This window comes from Zymoseptoria tritici, chromosome 7, assembly GCF_000219625.1.
Source record: "Zymoseptoria tritici IPO323 chromosome 7, whole genome shotgun sequence".
Lineage (NCBI taxonomy): Eukaryota > Fungi > Ascomycota > Dothideomycetes > Mycosphaerellales > Mycosphaerellaceae > Zymoseptoria > Zymoseptoria tritici.
The window spans coordinates 1,854,744-1,880,312 of record NC_018212.1 but is presented as its reverse complement, the minus strand read 5'-3'; the positions used below and the strand labels follow the sequence as shown (position 1 = coordinate 1,880,312).

Here is a 25,569-nt window from a genome sequence, read left to right as displayed (position 1 = left end):
CTGTGTTGGAGGGAATCATGAAGCACAGTTTCTAGGTGGGTGGGGGTCGGTCAGATTCATTCCCGATTATATAGCATCATGTTCTGCAGGGACTAAACGCTGGTCATGGCAATGCATGTCCTTTGAGTCGAAGAGCAATGAAATGACGGCTTTCTTTCCGGCCTCATTGCGCGTTACACTACCGACGGCCAGCGAACACGCCATGAAGCCAAAGCTGAGATTCGCCTCGTGTACGTACAATCCGCATCCAAATGATACCACTCTTGGACCTCTTCTCCGACGTGCATAGCCGAAAGGACTTGATTTCCTCAGGCGTCGCTCGGTTTAAGGAGACGATACTTTGCCGACGATCTCCACCCTTGTCAGGCCGTCTTTGCTTGACTTCTCGTCTTGCGCGTGGTCGAGGGACGGTAGTCTTTTCCGTACTGGCCCCTGGAGCTTTCCGGCTATATACGCGGAGGTGCGCTTCACCAATCCGATCATGGGCGGCATGCAGGCGCAGATCCTAGGCGGTGGCAGTCAGCATCAATTCGACACGGCTTGATTCTTTTCACACATGTGTAGCTTACATGCTGCAGTACACCTCGACCGCGCACCAGACGACGAAGGTGTTCCAGGTCCATGTGGCATTTTGGTACTGAATCAACGAGTGTACATAGTAGAGCCGGACGATGGTGACACCCGTTACGAGGAATCCGACGAGGAAGCACAGGATGACGCTAAGGGATGATTAGAGCAGGATAACGACGCAGGCAGAGCGGGAGATAACGTACCCGACCTTTTGTCGCAGCGCTACGTTCAGTTTGAAGAGCCGCGGGATAGGGAGGGTGATGACCACGATGTCTAAGACGGCGTTGATGCTCCCCACGGCGTAGGCACTAGCAATGCGGTCCACGCAGGCTCCATCCGCACGGCCGGTGTAGCGCCATGCTACACAACGAGGTCAGCTAGAGAACTCCGATCGGAGGGGTAAAGTGGTTACGATGGCAGGGACGTACCGTATGAGATAGGATGGCAAGCGAAAATGTTGGCGAGAACACAGGAAAAGCCAGCAAGAAACAGAACAACTCCTACGAGTTTGCATATGAGTCGGAATTGGCGGTTGTCAACATCGGCCGGGAAGATCCGGAGGTAAAGCAGGACTAGAGAGAGCTTGGTGAAGAAGGCGGTCAACACGTAGAGCGGTTGCATCCAAAAGAAAATCTGCACGGTCAGATTAGTAAGTAGTAGAGGGATAGGCAGTGTCCATCCGACATAATGACCAACCTTAGCCCACCGCACAACATCCCGAGTAGGAATCGTCCATAAATCTCGGCCAAAACCATAAGTCGTCGACAAGTTTCCACAGATCAACATGGCCAAGACCGGAATATAGACGAGACAGACCACAACTGCCAATCAAAATCAGCCAGTTCGTCGAGGCTTTGCCGATGAGTATAGACACTTACGATCATCCCACCAGTAGCCAGCACCACCCCAGCGTGGCCAACGCGAAGCTATTCGACCAAAGAGGAAGAACGACGCTAGGCCAAACAGCGAGTTGGCAAGATCCCTCGTCTGCGGTCCCACGTTGCGGTCCCGTTCCCAGCCGCAGCTCTCTGCCTGGAATCTAAGACCCTGAAGAGACTCTTTGAATCCGTCGCAGGCGCGGGTCACACATGCGAGGAGGGCATCGGCCACGGGGCCTGTTTTCGCGCAATAGCAAGGATCTGCTGGCGTGCAGTTGAGACTTGGGTAGACGGCGACAGCGCATTGTATGACACATGGTGGGAGCTCGGCAGCGGCGGTCAGGTTGATGTGGGCTTGCGCTCGCACCTGCGAGATGGCTCCGATGGCCAGTGCGAAGAGAGAGATTCTCATAGTGGACCGGGATTCGTGGTGAAGCAACGCGAGGGTCGATATCGCGGGGGTAGAGAAGAAGAGGCGCGGGAAGCGAGCGTATAATAATGAAGACGAGGATTCCACCTCCACCTGAAGCTCTGACTGAGTTCCGGGATACGAGTACGCAGTGATGCGGTCGTCGCTGTGACGAGTCGTGTCCTACAATCATCACGGTCTGAAACCATCAGCGCCATCAATGTGTAGCTCCAGAGTCAGGAACAGCTGGTCGAGGTACCTCAATGAACCGATCGCTCGCAGCGATTCCATAGGCAACGCCGTGCCTCGCAGCGTGTCGGCATGTCCGGGAACAGAGAGGTGGCAGTATCGCGCATCGCTTCATTCATTCCCTAGCCACTGAAAGCCTTGATCTCTTCACTACCATGTTTCGCTCTTTGGACTGGAGTCGAGATACGGGGTTGTCTCCGTCGAGTTGATGATGATCCCCAAAAGTCGAGTCAGTGGCCGTAGACGAAACCCGGGCCGGGTGTGGCGGACACTGGACTATGGTTTGTGGTTCGCCGTGACTGGTGACTCGCGTATCTGCAGAGGTCGATTGATTCATGGGCGGACGGACTGACCCCCTCCGATCTAAGCAGGCCTGGAGAAATTGGGTGGTGGTAGTTCTAACTCAGCATCCAAAGCGAGCATCGCATACAAGCCCACTGTCACCAGCCGGCATCCGCGCTGCATCGTATGCTCGAATGGAAAGATCGTACGTACCGTCGACATGGACGATCGCCCCTTGGAGATACCAGATTCTGCCTGAGGCATAACATACCTCCAGACGGCCGTCCACCAAGGATCCTCGGCTTTTGACCGGAATTACCGCTCTACCAGCAATGGGTGGGATGACAGCTCTCACCAAGAATCTCCCCTCCTCCAACATAAGCTCCTGAATACCACATATACGCACAATGGCTTCACACGACCACTCACACGATCACTCGCACTCTCACGACCACGCCTCCTCCGCCGCTGCCGACCATGGCCACACTCACGAAGTCCTCACGGGACCAGGCTCTTATCTGGGCCGCGAAATGCCCATCATCGAAGGACGAGACTGGTCAGAACGAGCCTTCACAGTAGGCATAGGCGGGTAAGAAGCCTCAAACCAGCTCCCTGTCCTCGACCCGTACTCAGCAGACGCTCCTCCAGACCCGTCGGATCCGGCAAAACCGCGCTCATGCTCGCCCTCTGCCACGCCCTCCGCGACTCCCACTCCATCGCCGCCGTCACCAACGACATCTTCACCCGGGAAGATTGCGAGTTCCTCACACGGCATAAAGCTCTACCCGCCGAACGAATCCGTGCGATCGAGACGGGAGGTTGTCCGCACGCTGCTGTGAGGGAGGACATTTCGACGAATTTGGCCGCGTTGACGGACTTGCATCGGGAATTCAAGACGGAGATATTGTTGATTGAGAGTGGAGGTGACAATCTGGCCGCGAACTACTCCAGGGAGCTGGCGGACTTTATCATCTACGTGATTGACGTGAGTGGAGGAGACAAGATTCCACGAAAAGGCGGACCGGGTATCACGCAGAGCGATCTGTTGGTCGTGAATAAGACCGATCTGGCGGAGCTGATTGGTGCGGATCTGGGAGTCATGGAGAGGGATGCGAGGAAGATGAGGGAGGGAGGGCCGACCATTTTCGCGCAGGTGAAGAATGGAGTTGCTGTGGAACATATCGTTGCGCTCATACTGAGTGCATGGAGGGGAAGCGGAGCGGCAGAGGGGAGCGTAAAGAAGTGATTGATTGGAGAGGGCCTCCAGAAAACTCGGACGAGACGAGGACACTGCATCCATGGATCTGAGACAACGGCCGTCAACTTCGTGATTGGGAGCTCGCTGGCGTGCCCCACCCAATCAACTTCCTACGATCTGACGATTTATAGGCAGATGCGACGACCTGCGATTCCGCTCACGGTTTCCATGCTTTGTACAGCAAACCGGAATGATGTCCCGGATGGTCTTGAGCATGACTACCATTTTGACAAGAGCCTCCTCAACCCTCTGCTGGCTGGCCGGATCTCACATTGGTTTCGATTCCTTTTCCGCTCATATCCAGGACATCCTATTTGATTAACTATCACGTCAAAATCATGTCCAGTCACTGTTCTGCAAATTGCACGACTCCGTCCATGGCGATGGCTCTTTCCCTTGACTACTTCTCCTCGGCAAGAAAGGTAGGAGAATCTCCGCGTGAGAAAAATGTTTCCTCGGACGATACGGTGATTGCCAACAGCATATTCCTTTCTCGCGGCTTTATTCGCTCTCTTTGCTCTCTTCCGTGCCAGCGTGGCCGACTCGACTCGCTGTCCCATGCTCGCTCCCATCTCTTTGCTCTCACACGACATATCAATTTCACACCGGCCTGAGACGCGGTCTCATACAACGATGCCGTGGCCTCGAATCACCGTCCATCGACCAGCAACGCATCACCTCCATCGTTGACTTCAGCAGACGGGATCAAATAGTCTACTAGACTCGCCTTCTACTTGCTCCGACCTCATCATCTTGATCTATACGGACTTGAAGAGACAATCGTGGAGGTCGACTTGCCGGGCACATTCTTACCTGGACGACGGAGATTCGGGACTACGACCTCTGCTCTAGCTTCTTTGCTGCGTACTCGCCAGGCGAGGCAAAGATTCGCTGGCCGCAACCGATGTGGGTCCACTCGCCACATCTCCAGGACCTGGTTACCACTCGCACACTCTCTGACGTGGGCCCACTGGTCCACGGATCATGAATCGGACATCGAAGACATCTCCTGCGTCACCGGAGCGCATGAGTGCCTCCTCCATGACCACATCCCCGAGGATTGCAAACTGTACCGATGGGCGGGTATGCGTGGATCTCCAGCTCTAGCGCCATATACTACGAGGAACTGCTCGAGTGAGCAGGAACTAATGGACCAGCCATCGACCTCATCTTCCATTCGTCTGTCCAAGTCTCTGGCCTGGACTTTGCCGGCCCTTGTACCGTGCGCTTCCGCAAGCGAAAGCTGAGATGCTTGAGATCGCTGGACCCCGTGCACGAGCCGAAGACTCGCTCAGTACAATGGTAGTCACACGCTGGGTGGGATGGGCATGCACCGAGTGCGAACAAAGTCATTGGATGCTTCCGTATGATGTGCAGTAGTCTGTCCCTGCTGGATCTCCGAGGCTCCGAAAATGACGGAATCGCATCGTCGACGCTGCTGGTAGCCTGGCTAACGGACCCCTACCGAGCCGTGGGCGTGGCAATAAGGGCAAGCACAATGCATACGAGAGTGACGGCGCAGGCTAGCACCAAGTAGCCGCTGAAGAAGATGCAAAGCCGCATCGAGGCGAAGCATTAGCGTCATATCGCAGAAGACGAAACGCACAAGAAAGACCAATCCCATGGGACAGCATGGAGATACCAGCCTGCGAAGCGGTTTAGTCTGAGTCTTGGAGACTTGGGGAGCGTACGAGGACGAGCGATGAAGCGAGCGAATTTCGGATACAAAGTACAGGTGAAACAGATATCAGACCCCTCATCGTCCAACGGCTCATTGACCTTGAAGACAGACAGCCAAACACCATCCTTGGCCCGTATCCGTCGCCGCCGGCGTTGACGACTCCTGCCCGCAATCTATCCTCCGAGTAAAGACCAGAACCGAGAAAAGAAAAAGCCAGAGTGCATCATCGAACGCCTTGTTGTGCGCGAGAGATGCCGAAGGCGACCAAGCGAGTGAGGTCGATCGAAGAGAAAGCTTTGAAATGCATTGTGTGAATCCTGCGTCGTGCGCGAAACATGGCGAAAGGGACCGACCGAGCAAGTGAGGCCGATCGCATGGAACATCTGATGCGACGCCGGTCAGCAGTCATCCTCCTCCCTCTGCGAGAACAAGACTTCGGCGTATGGAAGGACTCACAGGTGGAAGATGGGACGATGCCGCTGTCATTCGTCCGCGCAATCAAGAAGGCACAATCTGCGCAACCCACGACGTCAGCATGAAAGCCCCGACAAGCGGCGGAACAGAACGAATCTACAGGATAGGAAACCCGTCGTAGACTGCATTGACTTGGCGCGAGCGTGCACGCGGGACCACTAGCAGAGGGAGCCGCAGAACGATGGACAGTTGCCCGGGACGCAAATAATTGGCAGGGCTGCGGCGGCTGGCTTGGGGTCGGGCACGGCTGCGGCGAAAGCCATGGTGAAGAGGGCGGCGAAGGCGAGGAGCTCCACGTTGTCGAAGAATCGCATGATGGCGGTCTTGCTGTGCTGGAATGGGTATTGGTACAGGTGATTTGCAGTCTGATTTTGGGACAGCAGTGAGGAGAATTTGCTTTGATCGATATTGGAGAGACGATGAGCAAGAACGACGGCGATTGCATGTTAACCGCCTCATTCGTCAGCACACTGGCATCGCCAGAGCTCCTGCTGTCAGCAGGGACTGTATTGGTGAACATGGTCATACGAGCGACAGTCTTCAGTCGACGACGCCAGCAGGCCCTTGCGTTTCTGCTGGTCCTTCGAAGCGACGATGCCCACGAGTCGACTCGACAGCCATGGCGAGACTGGGAATCGCTTGAGTAGCCTTGGTGATGAGATGAAGTCAGGAGGCACTTTCATGTCAGCCGGGACACCGTTCCATCTCTTTACCCTCAAGACACCCGCAATCCTTGAGACTCTCTGCTCCACACGCCCACGCTCGAGTGCTGGGTGCACAGACAGGACCACAAATCTACCAACCGTGACACGGTCAAAGCGTGTCCACGTGGAGACATGATCAAGAACAGCGTCGCCTGATACGGACGTACCGAGATAGCAGTCGATCTCTGGGCCGAGCAAGCTGCCGACACGGTATGGCAGGTCCGGATTACAATACAGTACTTCTTCCCAGTCCCATCTGTATCATCGCTCCCAGTGAAGCTGTCAAGCGAACCAGATTTACCCATTCATGCCGCACGGGACTTTGGCTTTGCTTCGTCGTTCTCTCACGGAAGGTTTCTAGGAAAGCCGTAGCAACTTGAGCATTGTCAAATCGCTGAGAAGACCGATTTACGAGCCGTCTTGGAACATCCTTGCTCGTATTCCTCTCCAGTCGTCAGTGAAGTTGCCATGAAGCGGTAGTGAACTGCATTGGCACCCCGACGAGCCCGATCACGAACGATGAGATGAACAAGAACTTGTAGGATATCGCACATCCTCCACGAATGTGACTAAAAATCTTCAGCAGTAAGTATATGTATATAGAAGTATAGACTATACTGCATCATAAAAATAGTCGAATGAATAAGAAAGGTAAGAAATCCAACACCACATCCGTCTACAGCAGGGACGGGATATACATTAATCGTCCACAGACTCGTCTCTCTTCTTCTTCCTGTTCTTCAATTTCTCCTTCTCTTCCCCTCAAATCAAGTCATCAAGCTGCGCGCCAATGATTTAGAAAGCGGCGACGGCCATCATAGCCACGGCGAACCCGAAGCTGGCCTGGATGGAAGAGGCAGCGCCCTGGTAGGCCTCGGGGGTGGAGGAGGATGCACCAGAGTTACCACCAGCAGGGGATCCAGCACCGCCAGCGGGGGAAGCCGCACCGCCAGCGGGGGAAGCCGCACCGCCAGCGGGGGAAGCCGCACCGCCAGCGGGGGAAGCCGCACCGCCAGCAGGGGAAGCCGCACCGCCGTTGGCTGGGTTCTGGATCTGTCCGTCACTGTGGAGGGCGTTAGCAATCGTCTTGATGAAAAGGGATGCAAGCAATGTCAACTGACCCAATCTGCTGAATAGCGTTGCCTGACGCGGGAGAAGCATCACCAGCAGGAGATCCAGCACCGCCAGCAGGGGAAGCCGCACCGCCAGCAGGAGATCCAGCACCGCCAGCAGGGGATCCAGCACCGCCAGCAGGGGAAGCCGCACCGCCGTTGGCTGGGTTCTGGATCTGCCCGTCACTGTGGAAGATGTCAGCAATTGTCTTGAAGAATAGGCATGCAAGGAAAATGGCTTACCCGATCTGTTGAACTGCGGAATCTCCTGAGCCCGACGCGCCAGCGGCTCCGGTCTGAGCACCGTTTCCGCTGCCTGCAGCGGGAGCCTGGTCGGCACCGCTTCCGCCGTTGTTGCCACCGGCAGGGTAGACGGGAGCAGCGCCCGATCCAGAGGCAGAGCCCGAGCCGTTGGCAGCATCTCCGCCGTTCGCCGCACCGCCATTGCCAGCATTGCCTCCAGCAGGGTGAGTTGCAACTGCGCCGTTCTCGACTGGCTTGGTGATGGTGCATGGGCAGTTGGTGACAGTAAGGGTAGTAGCCTCGGTCACGACGTAGGTCTGGCTGGCATATGTGAGGGTAGTCGGGTGGGGGCAGTAAGTAGTAAACTGGTCGACGACTTCTGTGGAGTAAGACGGAGCGCCCGCGCCTCCGGTAGACCCGTAGATTGGTGCAGTGAGGGTAGCATCGCCGCCTGCTGTGCCTGTGGTAGTGGTGGAAGTGTTGTCCTCATCGATCACAACAACGGGGATGAAGTCGACAAAGCCATCAGCGTCAACATCACCGATGCCGAGGATGCCGACGTATGGATCCGTGGTACCGACCTGGAAGCCAGTGAGTCCGTCGCAGTCGCAGTTGAGTTCGTTGGTATCAGACAAAGAGCAGACACAAGTCTCGTAGTCGGCATCGGCTGGGTCAATGAGGAAGATTCTGGATCCAGCGGCAGACTCTTGTCTCCTGCGGAGTCCACGGCTGGAGGGCACACTGAATGCGAGGCCGGCGCCGTCGACAACGCTTCCGTCTTCGAGAAGGGCCAGGATGGAAGCAGTGAAGTCGATGGCGAACTGGAAGAAGCCAAGGCGAACAGCGCCGATGGCACCGTCAAGACCAATGATGCCCTCAATCTCAAGAGTGAAGGTCGCGAGAGTGGCTAGGGGAGCTGCGGTAGTGGTGGTTGCGGATGACGCGGAGGTGGAGGTTGTAGTACCGTTGGGAGAGATGGTAGTGCTGCTCGTGTTGAGGCCTGCCGACGTGGAGGTGGTGATAACGACGGGCAAGGTGGTCGAGATATCCGTAGGGTCGGTGGCGCCGTCGGTGGTGGTCGTGACAGTCTCCGAGGACGACTCAGTGGAGGTAGTCTCCGTGGCTGAGGAATCCGTGGACGTGGTGTCAGTGCTCGAGGCGTCAGAGGCAGAGCTGGAGTCAGTCGTCGAGGCCTCGGTGGCGGTAGTTGACGAAGAATCGTCGCCAGTGGCGGAGCTCAGACTCTCCAGAGCGGAGGAGAGAGCGGAGGTAGCCGAAACATCCAGAGAAGTCAAGCTGGACTCGGGGGCGGAGGTAGCCGAAACATCCAGAGAAGTCAAGCTGGACTCGGGGGCGGAGGTAGCTGACGCAGCAGACTCAAGGGCGGAGGTCGCGGACCCGAGGTCGATGCTGGTTGTTTCGAGTTGGGCGAGGACGCCGGCGGCGAAGGGGAGGACGGTGGAGAACTTCATATTGAATTGGAGGTTGGTAAACGAAGGAAGTGGTTGTAGAAAACGAGTGAATGTGTGATGAGATGCAATTCTCAAGAACGAGCGAAGAAACAAAGATACTTGTACCTCTTCGTCCTCGAGCAATCGTGGGCCTCAAATCTAAGACAACGTTATTGCTTCGTACTTGGAACCATGGTATACCAGTATCCGTTGGATCCTTTCAATAAAGATCAAATGATCCCACAACGAACAAAGTATGGCGGCTATGGGAACGACATGCGGAGGAGATGTTGGGTGGGCTAGCGAATTTTGGATCCAAGAGGTTGCGTTCCCCGGAATGTCGGCCAAGTCGGCCCAATTCTGCGGCGTCGTACCTGCGTCGTGCCTGGGTCTAAACCGTTTTGTCAATTTTGCGGTTCACCCGGACCATGGATCCGATGCGACATGTTGAATTCCTCCTGAAGAAGTCGCGAGGGTGATTGGCAAGCGGGCAAATACATCATCCTCATCGGTCGTTGAACGAGAAATGTCTTGGTTGACAACGTCGGATTGTTTGCCAGGTTCCGGTCCAAGTGGGTTGTTTTCGAGCTTGTTCAGCCAATGGCTGTCTCTCTTGGCCGGCGTCGCCGATCGCTTAGAGATGCAAGACCTCCTTTCTCTCGCTTGGGCAATATTCACTGGAGTCATTCTTGTGGGATCCTGGTTCAGCGCAAGACATATCGTGGTTGTCGCCTGTTGCGTCAATTGTGTGATCGTCATCAATATCATCAAAGTCAATATCTGGTACATTGGCCCAAATTTGGCCACAACGCAGGTTGCTTGTCTTGGCAATTGGCCATGAAGTAGGCCCTCGCGCTCCAGAATCGGCAGTGGACCTCAGGCTGAAGACGCATGGCGTGCCAATGGCGACCGCACGGAGCTGCTCCCTTCGTCGCGTGCGCCATTTCAGTGTAGCGATGACTTGGATGATGTGCTAAATCAGGCATGCAACGGTCTCCGCTCCGTTCCTTCGCTCGATTGCAAGACTACCAAACGGTCTCGGTGAGACTGTGAGCTGCAACCGACCTCTGCCATTCGTGTATTGCGGAAGGATAGCGTTGTAACGACCATCGACTGGTCTCAATGCGAGTGGAGTTGTGGTACTTCCCCTCGCAGTATTGTGAAGCTGGCGACGAGCAGACGCGCAGCTGGCACATCGGTCACGAATCTCCGCGTTCATCTCGCCCGCCGTGAAAAATCATGATCTTTCCTTCAATGTTGTTTGTGTTGAATTTGCTGTCGAGCGAGGGCTGACCGGAGCCAGCTTTCCGTGCTCAACGGTGTATGTGGCGAAACGGTCACATTTTCTCATCAAAATTCATGTCCACATCCACCGCGCAACGGCTCGCTTCCAGCCCTGCCTCACGGCCGCTGAAAGGCGAGACCCTGCTGTCGACCCCTTCTCTTGGTGGCTTGCGAGTTCAATCAGCACATGAATCTCCGGGTGGAGGGCTTCCCGGTCATCAACGCGTTGTTGTTGTTGTTATTGTTGTTGTTCAAATTTACGCCTCCTTCTGCATGCAATATGTGATGTTGCCACGAAGCGATCTACCGCGCATTGATTGCGGACGCACTGTTCTGTGTTCGGTCCGCACGAGGAGGGGAACAAGTGAGCCAGGAAATAGGCGCGGCTGGTCGTAGCGCGAAACCGCCTTGACGCAACTTTCGTTCGCACCACATCGCCCGCGTAGCATGTCTTCAGCCCCTTGCTATGATTGCGCCATGAAAACACGCCAGCCTCGTGCAGATCCTATCCGTAGACGGTCATGAGAGGTTGCTTCCATCGCCGATGGCATCTGAAGGAATGCCTCTTCGAGATGGACATGCTCGCAACACGATCAATGTCTAGCACGAACCACACAGGCCTTTTGCGTGCGGTCTTTGCCTTCTGCGGTCTCTTCTTGTGTTTTTCCAGCAGCACTCTCTTGCTCGATGTATGTTGCGCAATGGAGAGCATCCACCAATGAGCCATGTTCCACTTTGGGACAGCCGTGGCGTACATTCGTTGCATGGCGAGGCGAGATGGCGTGTGGGCGGCGGGGTTCCGAGACCGTACGCAAGAATGTCTCACCAGCGGTGGCCCATTGGATGGGCGAGTCACAGTAGGAGGTATCCGGCTCGCAGTGAAAGGATTGCGTGAAGATCGTGCGACCGAGCAATTCGCGATTCTCCTTCTTCGTTCAAGGTGACAATGTGACAATGATGAACACTCAGACCACGGAGCGTGCCGCCAGGACCGATTGACTCTTTGTTGCACTCGCGTCTTCCGCATTGTCGCATCTGCTGCAATATCGCGCTTCTCGCACTTCATTACCTCGAATTGCACACCAGTGGAGCCATTCGTCGATCGCCAGGCAGGTGCGCGTGTACAGCGCAGCGAGTGTTGTGCTGTCGGATCAGCCGGCCGTGTGCAAGCTTCCTCCAAGTATTGTTGTCCGACGCGTAGCCTCACTCTGGTCACCATCCATCAGTGTTCACCGATCATCGACCACATCCGACCTCTCGTCTTTCTCTTGTGCCACTCTCAGTAATGTTCGCTTGATCCCGGCCTCGATCAACGTCCCATTAACGACGTCGCCGATTGAGCACCTGGGCGACCACATGCAAAGAAACAGCCGGCGTGTGAGATGGGACTCTCGCAGACTTCGTTCGTGCGAATCCGTTCGGCTGGCATCAGCGCGGCGTGGGGTTCGAGCATTGACCCTAGACGTTCTTCTCGCGCAAGTCAATGAAGTCAGTAGCTGCATGCCGTGTGAGACTCACACGGTCGACGTGATATTGACCACAGGCCTGCAGAGGAGAGACGGGCCCTAGACCTTCTTTGATTTGGAATATCTTGGAATCGCGTTCGAGCCAACGATTGCCGATGGGTAATTACGGGGCTTCGCAAGTAGCATGTCCCGGAACACGTGCAGCACTGCTGACATACGAGCGGCCCATCGTGCCGAGTTTTGCATCTCCCGATTGCAAACCAAGGAACCCGACGAGATGACCAAGTCGCAAGGGAACCATGGCACGGCGGTTGAGTCCGCGGCTTTTCGCTGATGTGACGAGACTTCTCCATTCTGCTGTTGCCCGTATTTCCCAACAAGGCACCTTGCAGAAAGCCCGACTGCGTAACTCAGATCCCGAGCTTTTCCAATGCCCAGTTCGTCCGAACAGCCTTGTCATAGGCGTGATGTTACGCGCTTCCCTGCCAACGCAATAGGCATAGTGAGCAAGTTGTTATCCTCCTCTTCTTCCTGTTCCCATACTGGATTCTTCCGGTCTGACACTCGGTACTGCGAGTGTGGTCGATGCGAAGTCCGGAGTTAGCTAATCGCTGCGATCGAGCCAGAGCATCGAGCATGATGGGGACAGCGAGACTGACGAAGAGACGGCGCGTAGGTCGGCAAATTCGGTACGACGCAGGTCCCTGGCGTGGGAGTCGGCTGGTTCTGCGAAATGCAATCAAGTAGGCGAAGCGCAATGAGACGCACGGCGGCATCGTCTCTCTTGCAGAGGAATATATCTGGCAGAGAGCCCAGGAGAATGCCGAGAGATGAATGAAATTGTATACTACCTTGGATCGAATCGGGAGAACGTGTACCACAACGCGATCGTCCCTTCGTGGGTCCAGTGTCGCTCATCAGGCTCGCCGGCCTCAGGCTGCGAATTATGCTAGCAAAGAAATATGAGTGCAGGGTGGACAGATGGCGTGGATTGTGGACTCGTTGACGTTGTCGTTCGATGTTGGAGCGTGAGAGGAGAAGAAGCTCTGTGAGAGATTCGAGACAGCCAACACAGCTCTCTCTCCACGCCAAGCCTCCGTCATCGCCACAGGGTCCAGGAAATCCTCCAAGATCTTCCTCAATCGACAACATCACTTCGACAACTTCACTGACGTCGACATATTGGCACCAAGATGGGCAACAAGAGGAAACGCAACAACGCTGTGGCGCAATTGTCCAATGCCAAGAAGTCCGCGACTGCCACCACTGGAGGAATACCATCTCCGCCCTCTGACCATGATCCAACCACTGCTGGCTCCGTGGTCCTCCCCGAAGACATCGAAATCGCCGTCGAGACGCTGGAGACGCTGGCCAAGTACCCCAACATTATCAAGTCCAAGGCCTGCAAGGACCTCCGGACGGCCGTGTACGAGTTCCGTCAAGCATGTACAACAGGATTGAATGCCGCCGAAGGCAACAACCTTACCGCCCGCATTTCCGCCGCTCTGACCGATGGCAAGCATACCGACGCTCTGATCCTTCTGGCAGAAATGCGGATTCGTAAAGAAACTCCATCTCTCGGCGCTCTCTGCCGGTGGGTCCGCTGTCTCGACGTCGTGAGCGGCCTTTCCACCCAGCCCGAGGAGGCCAGCAACGCCGCACAAGCACGATCCGCTCAAAATCAGGAGCTTCTCCGCGTCCTCGATGCTATTCTGCGAGTCACTGGTCCTGTTGATGAGAATCCCATCCCGGGCGAGCGCAATGGTCCCATCTCCCGGCAAAAGGTGTGGGATCTGCGAGACCCCAACACTCCTCAACGACAAACTCGCGCCAGTGTTCTGGACAAAACGATATTCCGCAGCTCTCCATCAACACTCAAAGACAGACTTCACATCCTGGAAACAATATCCGGGGCAGACCGCAAACCGCCCAACCACCATCCTGCAGTCCTCTTCACATCAGACAATAACACCATCCCTCTCGAACCCTTACCGCGGCCTCCAACCTACCATACGCATCCGACAGTCCCAAATCTACATTTCATCAAAGATGTTCTCACGCCCACTGAATGCGAATCCATCATCGCAGCAGGCGAGACCGTCGAATTTATACCTGACGCACCGATCAAGGCTGAAGGAGAGGACATCTCCGTGCTCGCCCATAATTTCTACTGGGTGGTCGATCAAGCCTTCCACGATGCGTTGTGGGAGCGAGTGGTGCCCTTCATACCTGCAGAAATCAGCGGCAAAAGAGCTCGTGGTCTGAATCGAAGGTTCAGAGTCTATCGCTACGTTCCCGGCGCGGAGTATAGATGTCATATCGGTTCGTGCTCCTACCCTTATTATTAGCTGATTTCCACCTCCCACCTCGCTGACTATGATCACAACAACAGACGGCGCATGGCCTCCCTCAGCCATCTCACCTCCGACTTCCACCCACCCTCGCGGCCAGTACATCTACGACGCTTCTTCCTCGTCCCCATCCACACCCACCCCTCTGATCCCAGGTGGCAAACAATCCTCCCTCTTCACCTTCCTCATCTATCTATCCGACGACTTTCGTGGCGGCGAAACCACATTCTTCTTGCCGAGTCAGAGAGAAGGCGTGATGAACGCCTATCCCGTGAAACCATTGCAGGGAAGCGTGGCGGTCTTCCCGCACGGCGAAGCGGAGGGAGCTCTGCTGCACGAAGGAACTGGGGTCGGTGAGGGAGCAAAGTATGTGATTCGTACGGATGTGGAGTTTGATGTTGAGGCTTCGGCGTGAGCAAATGATGTCTTCGGGAAGATCAAGCATCACGAGCAACAGTATCGAGGTCATCTCCCACTCAGAATGCAACACCGTCGTGCTTCTTCTACTCTTGTCAACGCGCAGATCAGCTGCCGGATGAGGCGCTTCTGCTTACCGCACTGCCTGGGAGGTCCGAAGATCTCAAGTCACAAGACTACGACGAGCAAGCACACCTCGCCCCTAACACCCGCTGGCCTGCTGTGGAGACTCCGCCCATATCCCACACCTGGTCATCGACTGCCTCACAAAGTTGTCCGTGTCCTGCAAAGACCCCTCGCATGCGTTTGCCTGAGATACAGTACGCCAATGCCTCGGAGTGGTCATCATTCAGACTCAGCCGGAGGTGGACACCTGAATGGCAGGAAGTGCGGCAATCAGTCCTGGGCTTGTCCCTGTGGCGGGCAGGCAAGACGACCACTCCGATACGGTGATGCGCCGTACAGCCTGTGGCCTGCGACGGAAATGGCGATATCTCTGAATGGCGCTACGTTTCGGCCTTCAGCTATGCATCTTTCACGATTGCATTCGATCGTTCTCTTCTTTCAGTCGCATGTCTGCGCGTGTCTTGGACTGCTTTCGATTCTGGCTACATGGGACTCCTTCATGCTGGCTTGGCCTGTCTCTCGGATTTCCCTTTTTCAACCTCATCCACCCAACTGCTCACCCACCCAACTGGGTGGAATGAAGCTAGCAGAGTCCGCCGTTCGACAGTCGCAGACAATGCATTGCTTTTATCTGTACTTTAACATTTCACACACATCGCGACCGACTGACGCCTTGGGAATCTAGGATATCTCTCTCGCTCTTCCACAGACTCCTTATCTCTGCACGAGCTCTGATGCCTTCAGCTGCTATATTCTGGCTCTACCTGCCGTAGTCCTAGGGAGACACCGCAGACCTCGACTAACAACCAGAAAACCGTAAGCTCACTGCGAAGATTTTGCCAGCACCGATTTTCGACAGCACTCCAAACTCATCTCCTCTGTTCCGTGCGCCTACCTGTTCGCGAGTCTGATGTGCAGCTCTCATGTTCAACTCACCTCCTCTAGCGAAGCTTCGACACCGTGCCTAGATGACGTCAGCCCCCGAGCTCGCCCGTGCTGAGTGAGTTGAGAGATCTTGAGTTGCTGCGGACAATGCCCGTTGAACTTTTGGCTGCTTGAGACGTGCAGGAGGAGAAGAGGTGAGGAGCCAAGAGCACTTGGTGGACGACGAAAGAGTAGATGCCTACGTTTTCTGACTGGTCCTGTAATGGAGACCACCTCGTTGCTGTCTTGTCAGTCTTTTTCGGTTGCGGAACGACAGACATAGAGAGTACGAGTGCAGTTCTTCACCATCTTGACTTGACTTTCCATCTACTAAGCCACTCTGTGGAGTGGTCTTCGGCTAGCAGTCGTCTTGAGCCTAGTCGATGTCAACCTGTTGTATGCACCTCCACTTTCCGGCTTTGGATTGCATCGAGGTGGAGGGCTGCGACTGCTGGTGAGCTCTGCGATCTTGGCTGGTGGATATGTGAAGTCGGATCCTTGGTCTTGGACTCTTGATGCTCGTCGGTGGAGAACAGCTCGGTCTGTCGATCCAATACCGTTGGCTACGCCTTTCGTTCGATTGCGCCCCTTCGTTGGGAACCATCGCCATGATCTCAAGCTCAGCTCTGCCACGAACTTTACCCGTTCCGGAAGCATTCTGGTGGGAGTACGGCGAGGTGCAGAAGGGAGTCTGCTGCCGACAGCCCTTCCCGCCCTGTTTGCCATGCAAGGATCTTGCAATATGACCAGGGCAGCGGGAAGTCATTGGAACGGACCCAACGTAGCTTTGTTGTTGAAGAGGGGAAATCCGTAGTGTCACCCATTTCTTCTCGAATCATTCCTCCAGTTGAACAGGGGTTTTCTCCGCAGTTTTCTCTCGAGTTTCCGCTCGACTCCGCCTCCACATCCCGGCCTGCTGAGGAAATCCCTTTTTCGGGTCAACAGCGTCATCGATGAATCGTAATTTCTGTGACGGCACTGCATCCTTGTTGTAGCGAAGAACATTCTGTGGCAGGGATCCTGACTCGTCAATATTTCGTCAAGTCTCCAGCACCACGATGGAAATGCCGTCGAACCAAAGCCGCAAACGAACCTCATTCAGCGCCAATGTCTCCTCCACATGCCGACTTGGCATATCCTCTCGCAGCTTCCAAAGCGGGGACCCCAGAGGAGTAGCGCGGAGAACAGTGGAGACGAACCAGGCCGGCGCACGAGTTCGGAAGAAGCAGCAGAACAAGCATGGTTGACCGCTCCGGCCGGCGGTGGAAAACGAGGTAGCGCGACCCAACACGGCACAAAGTATATAGCCGGGAGGGTCGCTGCTACTATTGCTGGATGTGCTTTCTTCGTTTGCATTTTCCTGTTCTATACCGCGGGAATCATGTGGCCTACGACGACTGCGACGACGTTTGTGGCGGGTGCGGTACTGGTGGGTGGCGTGCTGGGACAGAGTGGTGAGTATCTTGCGGAGAGGCGGGAATGAGCATATTGCCTTGAAGACAACGGCATGGACGAGACGACGGCGTGGACCAAGAACCACTTTCTGACCGCTGCCGTCCGCTTCGCACACGCATATATCTTCTTGGTGAATACCTGACTGACTCAATCTTCCAGCCATCAACGCCCAAGGCACCAACTTCACCCTCACAGCTGACAACGCTTCCTACCTCTTCCACGTCGACCCGGAGACTCTGGACCTCACTTCGGACCACTTTGGCGGTCCCTCCACTGACTTCGTCACTCCCGGCTGGATCTCTACTCAGGGTTGGCTGGACGGCCTCAGCATCAAGCGAAGAGAATTCCCCAACATCGGCAGCAGCGACGTGCGGCTACCGGCCATCCACATTCAACACTCCAACGGAACCACAGTCACCGAGTTTCGCTACCAATCACACCGGATCGTTGAGGGAAAGCCAGACCTTCCAGGTCTTCCCGCAACATACGGCGAAGCAGGCGATGTCTCCACCTTGATCGTTCAACTCTACGACAACGTCTCGGACATTGGAGCAGCTCTCTCCTACTCCGTCTTTCCTGCCTACAACGCCATCGCACGTAGCTTCCAGATAACCAATAATGGCTCCGGCGAGATCATCATCGAGCGTGCGGCCAGCTTCAGTCTGGATCTGCCGAACTTGGATCTTGAAATGCTCGAGCTTCATGGAGATTGGTCCCATGAGGGCAATCGCATCAAGCGAAAGGTGGACTTTGGCGAGACTGGATTCCGGAGCTCCCTGGGATACTCCTCTCATCTGTACAACCCATTCTTCGCTCTGATGTCGCCCTCCACTACCGAGACGACCGGAGAAGCCTGGGGATTCAATCTCATCTACACCGGCTCCTTTGCCGCCACCGTTGAGCGCATTTCCAGTGGCCTCGTGCGTGTCCTTCTCGGAATGAATCCTCTCCACAGCAGCCTTCACGTACAGCCCGGTGAAAGCTGGACCTCACCGGAAGCAGTCGGCGTTTACTCCTCCACAGGCCTCGGAGGCATGTCCCGTAGCTTTCACGATCTGTACCGCAACCACCTCTCCCGCGCGAAGCAAACTAACCAGACTCGCCCGGTCCTCCTCAACTCTTGGGAGGGTCTCGGCTTCGGCATAAACGACACCGCCATGGTGACTCTCGCCGGTGAGGCTGCCGATCTCGGCATCGAACTCCTCGTCATGGACGACGGATGGTTTGGCGTGGAATATCCTCGCAACAACGACACCCTCGGCCTAGGCGACTGGACTCCCAACCCGGCAAAATTCCCTGTCGGCCTCAACCCTTTCATCACCGAAATCACCTCCAACATCACAGTCGCCAACGCCTCCTCCTCTTCCTCCTCCATGCGTTTTGGTCTCTGGGTCGAACCGGAAATGATCTCACCCAACTCCACTCTCTACCACGAACATCCCGACTGGGCCCTGCACTCCGGCTCTTATACTCGCTCTCTCACTCGCTCCCAACTCGTCCTGAACGTCGGCCTCCCCGAAGTCCAAGAGTTCATTATCACGTCCGTCTCCCGCATCCTCAATTCCGCACCGATCTCCTACGTCAAATGGGACAACAACCGCGGCATGCACGAGCTCCCAACCCCATCCGCCGAGCATACCTACATGCTCGGCCTGTACAACATCCTCAATAATCTCACCACCACATTCCCAGACGTCCTCTTCGAAGGCTGCGCCTCCGGTGGCGGTCGTTTCGACCCTGGTATCCTCCACTACTGGCCGCAATCGTGGACGTCCGACAACACCGACGCTTCCGACCGCCTCACCATCCAGCTGGGCATGTCAGTCGTCTATCCGCCTTCGGCCATGGGTTGTCACATCTCCGCAGTACCAAATGGTCTTACCCACCGCAACATCTCCATCGAGTATCGCGCGGATGTCGCACTCATGTGTGGATCCTTCGGTTTCGAGCTGAATCCAGATGAACTCTCCGCTGAAGAGACAGCCGCCATCCCAGGCATCATGGAGCAATGGCGTCAACTCAATCCTCTCGTCATCGCAGGTGACTTTTACCGCCTCGCCATCCCGCAGGAATCGAACTGGCCGGCGGTTCAATTCGTCAGCAAGGACAAGTCCGAGTCGGCGGTGTTCATGTACCAACAACAAGCGAAAATTAAGCCGTCTCCGCCACCGGTCAGATTGGTGGGACTAGATGCTGGGGCGAGGTACACGAATGACTGGGACAATGCGACGTATACTGGTGCGACGTACATGAGCCAGGGACTGAGTCCGAGGTGGAAGACGGAGGATTATCAGAGTAAAGTTGTTTGGGTAAGGAAAGTCTAGCATTGATGATCAGATCGAAAGTTGTATGAGAGGAAGAAAATGAAGGGATGCGATAACGCATGATTGAAGCACCTGCATATACGACTCGATGCCTCACTATCCCAAGCGTGCCAGGGATCCATTCTCCGCTTCGTGAGCGCTGTCCGTATGTCCGATTCCGCCAGACACAATACCAGCTCGAGATCCGCCGGGCCAACGTTATCCGTTAGCCCTTGCCCGGAGTCACCACAAATACCACTTCGAAGCATGCACCTTCATAAACCATCGTGGGCAGCGGTGATCAAGCCTTATACTACGCTATCGTACCGGCGACCGTCCCGTGTCTTCGTCCAAAACCTGACCAACTTGAGGCTCAACGGATCACTTTCCATGGCTGGTGAAAACCGGTCCGCCATCAACGACGCTCGCCGAAGATCCTTCACAGTGCCAGGCCCGCCTTCTTCGTCCAGCGGCTTCTGACCTGCCATGCGCTCGTCGTCCAGGCAGAAGACCTCATTCATTCTGAGTCTACTCCCGCGAGGGGTGAAGTAGTATTCCTGCGGGCTGCGGATCTGGCTGAAATAAAGCCGCTGAACCTTTAGTATACGGTCGCACAGGAAGTCGCAGAATGTCTGCGTGGTGTGAGCCTGTTTGTACAGCGCCGACAGCACGACCCATCGTTCCATCCAGAATCGAGCGGCTAGGTTATCCATTCCTGTCTTGCAGGCCAACCATTCGATCTGTGATGTGTATCCAGTGCGCCAGAAATTGATCGACCGGAGGAACAGTCGCAGCGTCACGACGACGGCTGAGCATGGCACGCCGAGTTCCATGGAGGGCTGCATCAGTCCGTTTTGGACTACAGGATCATCGACTGTGATATCCACGGGCGTCAAGTAAAGATATCCCAGACCGTCTGCTTTAAGTAGAGGGCGATCTTGGCCTCGGCGGAGGAAGCATCGTCGTCCGAGATTCACGAAGAAGCAGAAGTCTTCGTTCGTGAGCTGATCAGGAGTCTCCGAAGTGATGCCATAGTCTATGGCCATGCAAAATGAGAGGAAGCGACGCAGACGTTCTTTGCGATCGCATGCCAACTTTTCGAGATGAGAGGAAGTCCTTGGCCCGGTCTCGGTCTCGGCGAGGAGTGGCTGCCTGGTATCGCCGTCGTCATGACTGGGAGACATGCTTGTGGACATCCTCCGCGAGCATGTAGATACTGTACGGACGCTCGAGGCGTACATCAGTGGGGCATACCTTGTATTCTGCAGAAGTGCCAGAGTTTGCTGACGCTGCTCGAAAAAGCTACCGGAAATTATTGAGCGGCAGAACCAAACTCGAATCCATGGTTGATAGACTTCTACCATGTCTCTTCAGCGAACACGCCACTGGTCCTCCGATGCGATTTGGGACTGTTGCTTTGTATGCATCAGTTCGATATCAATGGCATGGCAGATATGCAACGCAAGGAGGGTGAATGAGATCGACCATACAAAGCAGAAGCTTCGCAAGTCCGTCAGCAGCTTCAGAGGCGAAGCAGAAGCACCGGCGTCGGCGACATGTGCACCTGAAAAAGAGAGTAGTATTTGATGATACGAAGTCGTCGAGCTGCAATGTCTGCGACTGTCGTATAGAAACCCCGTTGTGCAGATTCGTCGTGGATCTGTAGTGGCCAGCTTTTCGCGCGCCGCAGACTCCCCATTTCATTCTCCTTCTCGCCGGGTGGGGTGCAATTGAACAAGAGGGAATCCGATACACATCCAGGGCCGGAGTTGAAAAGAAATCTAGGACACGCCCGTAGGCGGACATCGAAGCGAAGGACGGAAAAGCAGCATTGAACGCTGCGTTTTGTAAAACAGATGGCGTCAAGCGAGCGACGTGGGTGAGGATCGATTCCAAATCTGCAACGCCTCACCGAGGTCAGCGGCTGTCCAGTCTACTTGATCGGATCAAGGACTGGGAAAGAGCTTACGAGTGAAAGGTGGACAAAGCCACGGTCGTTGTCAGCGGCAGCAACACGGCTCGTCCTATACAATCCTCAACGTCAGCACGGGTTTCTTCTCCAGGCAGTGGCGGAACAGAGGAATCTTACGGCGGTGGCAAAGTCGTTATGAACCTAAGCGGGAGGTCCACCTCCTTCACCTCCTGAGTCCCCTCCACCTCCATTTGCACCTTGAGGGTCGCTGCAGACGTGGTTGCATTCCGGTGCGCAGTCCCAAATCGTGCAGGCTGACGGGAACGGTTTCGGGTTGGGATCAGGGACGGCTGCGGCAAGTGCCATGGTGATGAGGGTACCCAAGGCGAGGAGCTGCATGTTGGTGGAGTGACGTTGATGATGCCGTATCGTGTCTGAGAGGGTGGATCGTCCTGGTGGTTGATGGAAGTGGTGAAGAGGTGGTGAAGAGTCGTTGCGTGGAAATTCGTGTGTTGGAAACTCAAGGGTGGAAAACCGTGGGAAGAGAAAGGGGAGACGACAGACAGAATCGAGGATCTTGTACCACGCCAGAGATGACGCTGACGAAATCTCACCTGGCATCAATGCATCCCGGCGACGGTGACGCACATCTGAGGCAGTGTCGATTGTTGCTGTCCAGAGAGAGGATATCAATAGACCCCTCGATTTCCAGCATTGTCCCTCAGTTAGTGACCAGTCCTTGATCCCAGTCTCCGACCCGTCCAAGCCGATGTCAGCTCGTCGCGAAGCCTTTGATTACTGCCTCGATCACTGCCTCGATTACTGCCTTAAAAGGTCAACGTTTGAATTCTCGATGACGAGTGTCTATTCCTGTATGCAGGATACAGCAGGTGAGCGCAGCAAAAGTTGCAACTTGCAAGGCAGGGACACCTAGTTCTACCGGCCTCGGTTGGTTTCATCTCCTTGAAGCCAGGCTCAAAGGTCTCAATCGCACAGGAGTGGTCGCCTCGTTTGTAGGCACGAGAACATGTCCAGTGACTGGTTGTCGCACTTCCTGATGATCATGTCGCTCACAAGCTCGAACGCAAAGTCCAAGTCACCAAGGTCGGAGTCGTGGAGAGAAATGTGAGCGAGATCACGGAAGAGGCCAGGTTGCTTAAAACATTCTTTCTCAGCCCTTCGCGGCATGCTGACAGCGCCAGCCTTCGACAAGGCATACATCAGTCCCTCGCCGCACCTCCGAGTGGAAGCTTGCTGGCCGTACAGTGCCCAATCACCAATCGAGTTTCTTGGCTTTCTCACCACCTCCGCATCCACTTTGCTGCGACCCATCCTCCCTTCCCCAATCATAAATCCCTCCTCTGTCTACAAACGACTTCGTGTCCCAAACGACTTGCCTCATTGCCTCCTCCACTCCAACCTCCAGGATCGACTCACTCTTCACCATCATGCCCTCACCCTTGTCCAGAAAGCACATGTACTCGTCCAAAAGCAAATAGCTTCCTGCCATGGAAGCATTGTCCTCCGGAACATAGAACGGCAAGTGTCGATGCCTCTCACAGAACGTCTGCCACTGCTCCTCGGTCACCAAGAAGTTCCTTGCATCCCTCTTCCTGGTCGCATCATCGTTCTCGCCGGCGACGATCAGGCATTGGAAGACCTTCCATCGAAATGGTGCCACGCGCTCGAGCTCCTCGACCATGTCTTCGTCCCAATTATGGATGTTGACGACGGTATTGAGTTTGAATTTGATGCCGTACTCTCGGCACCACTCTGCGATTTGGAAGAGCCGGATCACATTTCCTCCGTCATCGCCACGACCGATTTTTTTGTTCGTCTCCGGGTTGAAAGAGTCGCACGACACGGCAAGGATATCTAGCCAATGGCAGTTATTGCGCAGCCACTTCTCCGTGACTTTGCTGCCATTGGTCACAATGGATGTGCTTTCGATGCGGAGTTCTTCCTTGCAGTAGCGGAGGAGTTCGGTGAGGAGCTTTGGGTAGAGGAAAGGTTCTCCACCGGCGATGTTGAGCTTGAGCATTCCGGCTTCGGCGAGCAGGCGGAGGCCGCGTTTCGCTTCTGAAATGGGTAGGACGTATGAGGAGGTTTCGGTATGGAAGCAGAAGCCGCAGGTGTAGTTGCATTTGCGAGATGGAAAGTAGTTGACGGACACTGGGGCGGGTGGCTTGTCCGAGGAGCCGCTCAATGGAGCCAAAGTGCTGTCACGGTTCCGTTTCGGGACTGTGCCTGGTTGAGGGCGTCTGAGCCATTTGAGTGCGAACACGATGGAAATAATGGCAATCAAAGTCAACACCACCGTTGTTCCGTGCGCCAACAAGACGGCCATCTTGAGGTTCGTAGCGGTAAAGATTCGTAAGCCTGACTCGCTGGAAGAGATGTGAGGAGTGTTTGCAAGATGAGGAAGTGAGTGAGGTTGTTGAGGTATCTGAGCTTTTGACTTGACCGCATTTTGGTATTTGCTCGCGTTTGCTGCTGACAGCAAGAAAGAAGCGTCCAGTGATTGGCTGCTGCCTGTTTCGTTCTTGCGCTTGCTGGCATTGTCCGTGCAAGTTTGGCGGCAGGCAGCGTTTGGCTTGCAGGGAACAAGCGGTGTGCGCGAGTCAACATATCACTTTTCCATATCTGTTCACTCCGGCATCGCAAGCAAGCCCACATCAACACTTCAACTCAAAATGAGCGCAACACGCCCATTCGCAGTCATATTCGTGCTTGGTCCGTTTCAATCCCCACCATTTGATGGCACACTTCGCAATCGCTGACAATCTTCTCAGGCGCTCCCGGCGCCGGTAAGGGCACCATCTGCAGCCACCTCGGCGAGACATATCAGCTCTCCCACTACTCTGTCGGCGATGGGCTGCGCAGTTGGATGCGTGAAAATCGCACTTCACCGCTCGCCGTGCAAATTCAGGACAAGCTGGACAATCAAGGATTTCTGAGTTCTGACGATCTGAATCCGTTCATCGAGCAGGCCATCAAGGACGCTCTGACCAAGGATGGCCCGAAGTTGAGAGGTATCCTGGTCGATGGCTTTCCAAGATGCGTCGAGCAGCTGGAGACTTTCGATTCGTGGCCGTTTCAGGATCAATTGCCGCTCGCGGCGCCCGATGGAGGAGATGTAGGCGTGCTCCCAAAGCCAGACATTGTGGTGTGCTTGCGAGTCACGAAGCAGAATGCAGAGGCACGGTATTTGGGTCGTGGGCGTGACAGTAACGATAGCAGGGAGAAGTTCGAGAGGCGATTCGCGGAATACGAGGCCGAGACAAGGGCGGTAGAGGATGCGTATCGAGACCGTGGCGTGTTGATCGAGGTGAGTTTGCTGGCGTGGCTGCGGGTCGAGGAATGGATGCTAACGCAGTTGCAGCTGGATGTGAACGGCACGAAGGAGGAGAATCTCGAGCAGATGAGGAAGACGTTGCAGGCAAGCGGCCTGTGGCAGAGGGCTATGGTCGAAGGAAGAACGGAGGCAGAATTTGTGATTTGATCCGGGAGAAGTCCCCAAAAGCGTGAATGAATGAAGTCTTTGACACGTTCGAGCCTGTCTGCATGGTACTCTTGGGACTGGGACGAGTAGCCTGCGGAAGCGCGCCTTTCCAATGCGGCAGATCCTAAAATGGAATGAGAGTGCTCTTGCGCCGAACGATCTCGACAAAGTGTGCCATTTCAAGTTTGCGGTCGTCATATGCCACTCAGCCTGACCTTATACAATTCTCAAGAGTGATGTAGCCCGAACGCGGTGCAGCCGTGCGGATTCTGAACTTCGGCCTGAACGTTGCGCTGCGGAAGATCTCGGCATCAATGGCATTCGCTAACAAGGCGTGGAAAGCGCTGAAATTCAGAGCAGCCGCGACAACTGATGTGGAATGCAGCAAGCTTTGTATGCAGAAAAGTCGGGAAGCAGCCTCCTCGAAAGACAGGGCTGCTGTCCGCATGCGCTCGACTTTGTGCATCAGGACACGGAAGCTTGCTTGAGACCTCTCGAGCCAGCAGGGCTGTTCAACA

At 55.3% G+C, this 25,569-nt stretch overlaps 7 protein-coding genes across 7 annotated transcripts; 4 read left to right on the top strand and 3 right to left on the bottom strand.

Moving 5' to 3' along the window:
• Positions 1 to 462: 462 nt before the first annotated feature.
• MYCGRDRAFT_17296 (uncharacterized protein) lies at positions 463 to 1,182 on the bottom strand (the record flags this gene model as incomplete). The annotated part of the gene is made up of 4 exons (XM_003850768.1): positions 463 to 505; positions 570 to 719; positions 774 to 930; positions 999 to 1,182. Coding segments are annotated over 4 exons (534 nt in total), but the record flags the coding sequence as incomplete, so codon positions are not given.
• A 1,607-nt stretch (positions 1,183 to 2,789) lies between these two features.
• MYCGRDRAFT_61126 (uncharacterized protein) lies at positions 2,790 to 3,616 on the top strand (the record flags this gene model as incomplete). Its single annotated transcript, XM_003850981.1, has 2 exons — positions 2,790 to 2,977; positions 3,037 to 3,616. Coding segments are annotated over 2 exons (762 nt in total), but the record flags the coding sequence as incomplete, so codon positions are not given.
• Positions 3,617 to 7,043: 3,427 nt separating this feature from the next.
• On the bottom strand, positions 7,044 to 9,379 carry FLC (flocullin; the record flags this gene model as incomplete). Its single annotated transcript, XM_003850767.1, has 3 exons — positions 7,044 to 7,568; positions 7,627 to 7,803; positions 7,861 to 9,379. The coding sequence occupies 3 exons, from the start codon at positions 9,330 to 9,332 to the stop codon at positions 7,301 to 7,303; spliced, it is 1,917 nt and encodes a 638-aa protein (XP_003850815.1).
• Positions 9,380 to 13,254: 3,875 nt separating this feature from the next.
• MYCGRDRAFT_74280 (uncharacterized protein) lies at positions 13,255 to 14,827 on the top strand (the record flags this gene model as incomplete). The annotated part of the gene is made up of 2 exons (XM_003850982.1): positions 13,255 to 14,383; positions 14,454 to 14,827. The coding sequence occupies 2 exons, from the start codon at positions 13,255 to 13,257 to the stop codon at positions 14,825 to 14,827; spliced, it is 1,503 nt and encodes a 500-aa protein (XP_003851030.1).
• A 2,404-nt stretch (positions 14,828 to 17,231) lies between these two features.
• GHY (glycoside hydrolase) lies at positions 17,232 to 20,117 on the top strand (the record flags this gene model as incomplete). The annotated part of the gene is made up of 4 exons (XM_003850983.1): positions 17,232 to 17,333; positions 17,494 to 19,643; positions 19,773 to 19,803; positions 19,933 to 20,117. The coding sequence occupies 4 exons, from the start codon at positions 17,261 to 17,263 to the stop codon at positions 20,115 to 20,117; spliced, it is 2,439 nt and encodes an 812-aa protein (XP_003851031.1).
• A 2,705-nt stretch (positions 20,118 to 22,822) lies between these two features.
• On the bottom strand, positions 22,823 to 23,896 carry MYCGRDRAFT_44611 (uncharacterized protein; the record flags this gene model as incomplete). Its single annotated transcript, XM_003850766.1, has 1 exon — positions 22,823 to 23,896. The coding sequence occupies one exon, from the start codon at positions 23,894 to 23,896 to the stop codon at positions 22,823 to 22,825; it is 1,074 nt and encodes a 357-aa protein (XP_003850814.1).
• Positions 23,897 to 24,242: 346 nt separating this feature from the next.
• On the top strand, positions 24,243 to 25,398 carry MYCGRDRAFT_117746 (adenylate kinase 1 ATP binding protein; the record flags this gene model as incomplete). The annotated part of the gene is made up of 3 exons (XM_003850984.1): positions 24,243 to 24,282; positions 24,342 to 24,877; positions 24,932 to 25,398. The coding sequence occupies 3 exons, from the start codon at positions 24,243 to 24,245 to the stop codon at positions 25,049 to 25,051; spliced, it is 696 nt and encodes a 231-aa protein (XP_003851032.1).
• Between the last annotated feature and the right edge of the window lie 171 nt (positions 25,399 to 25,569).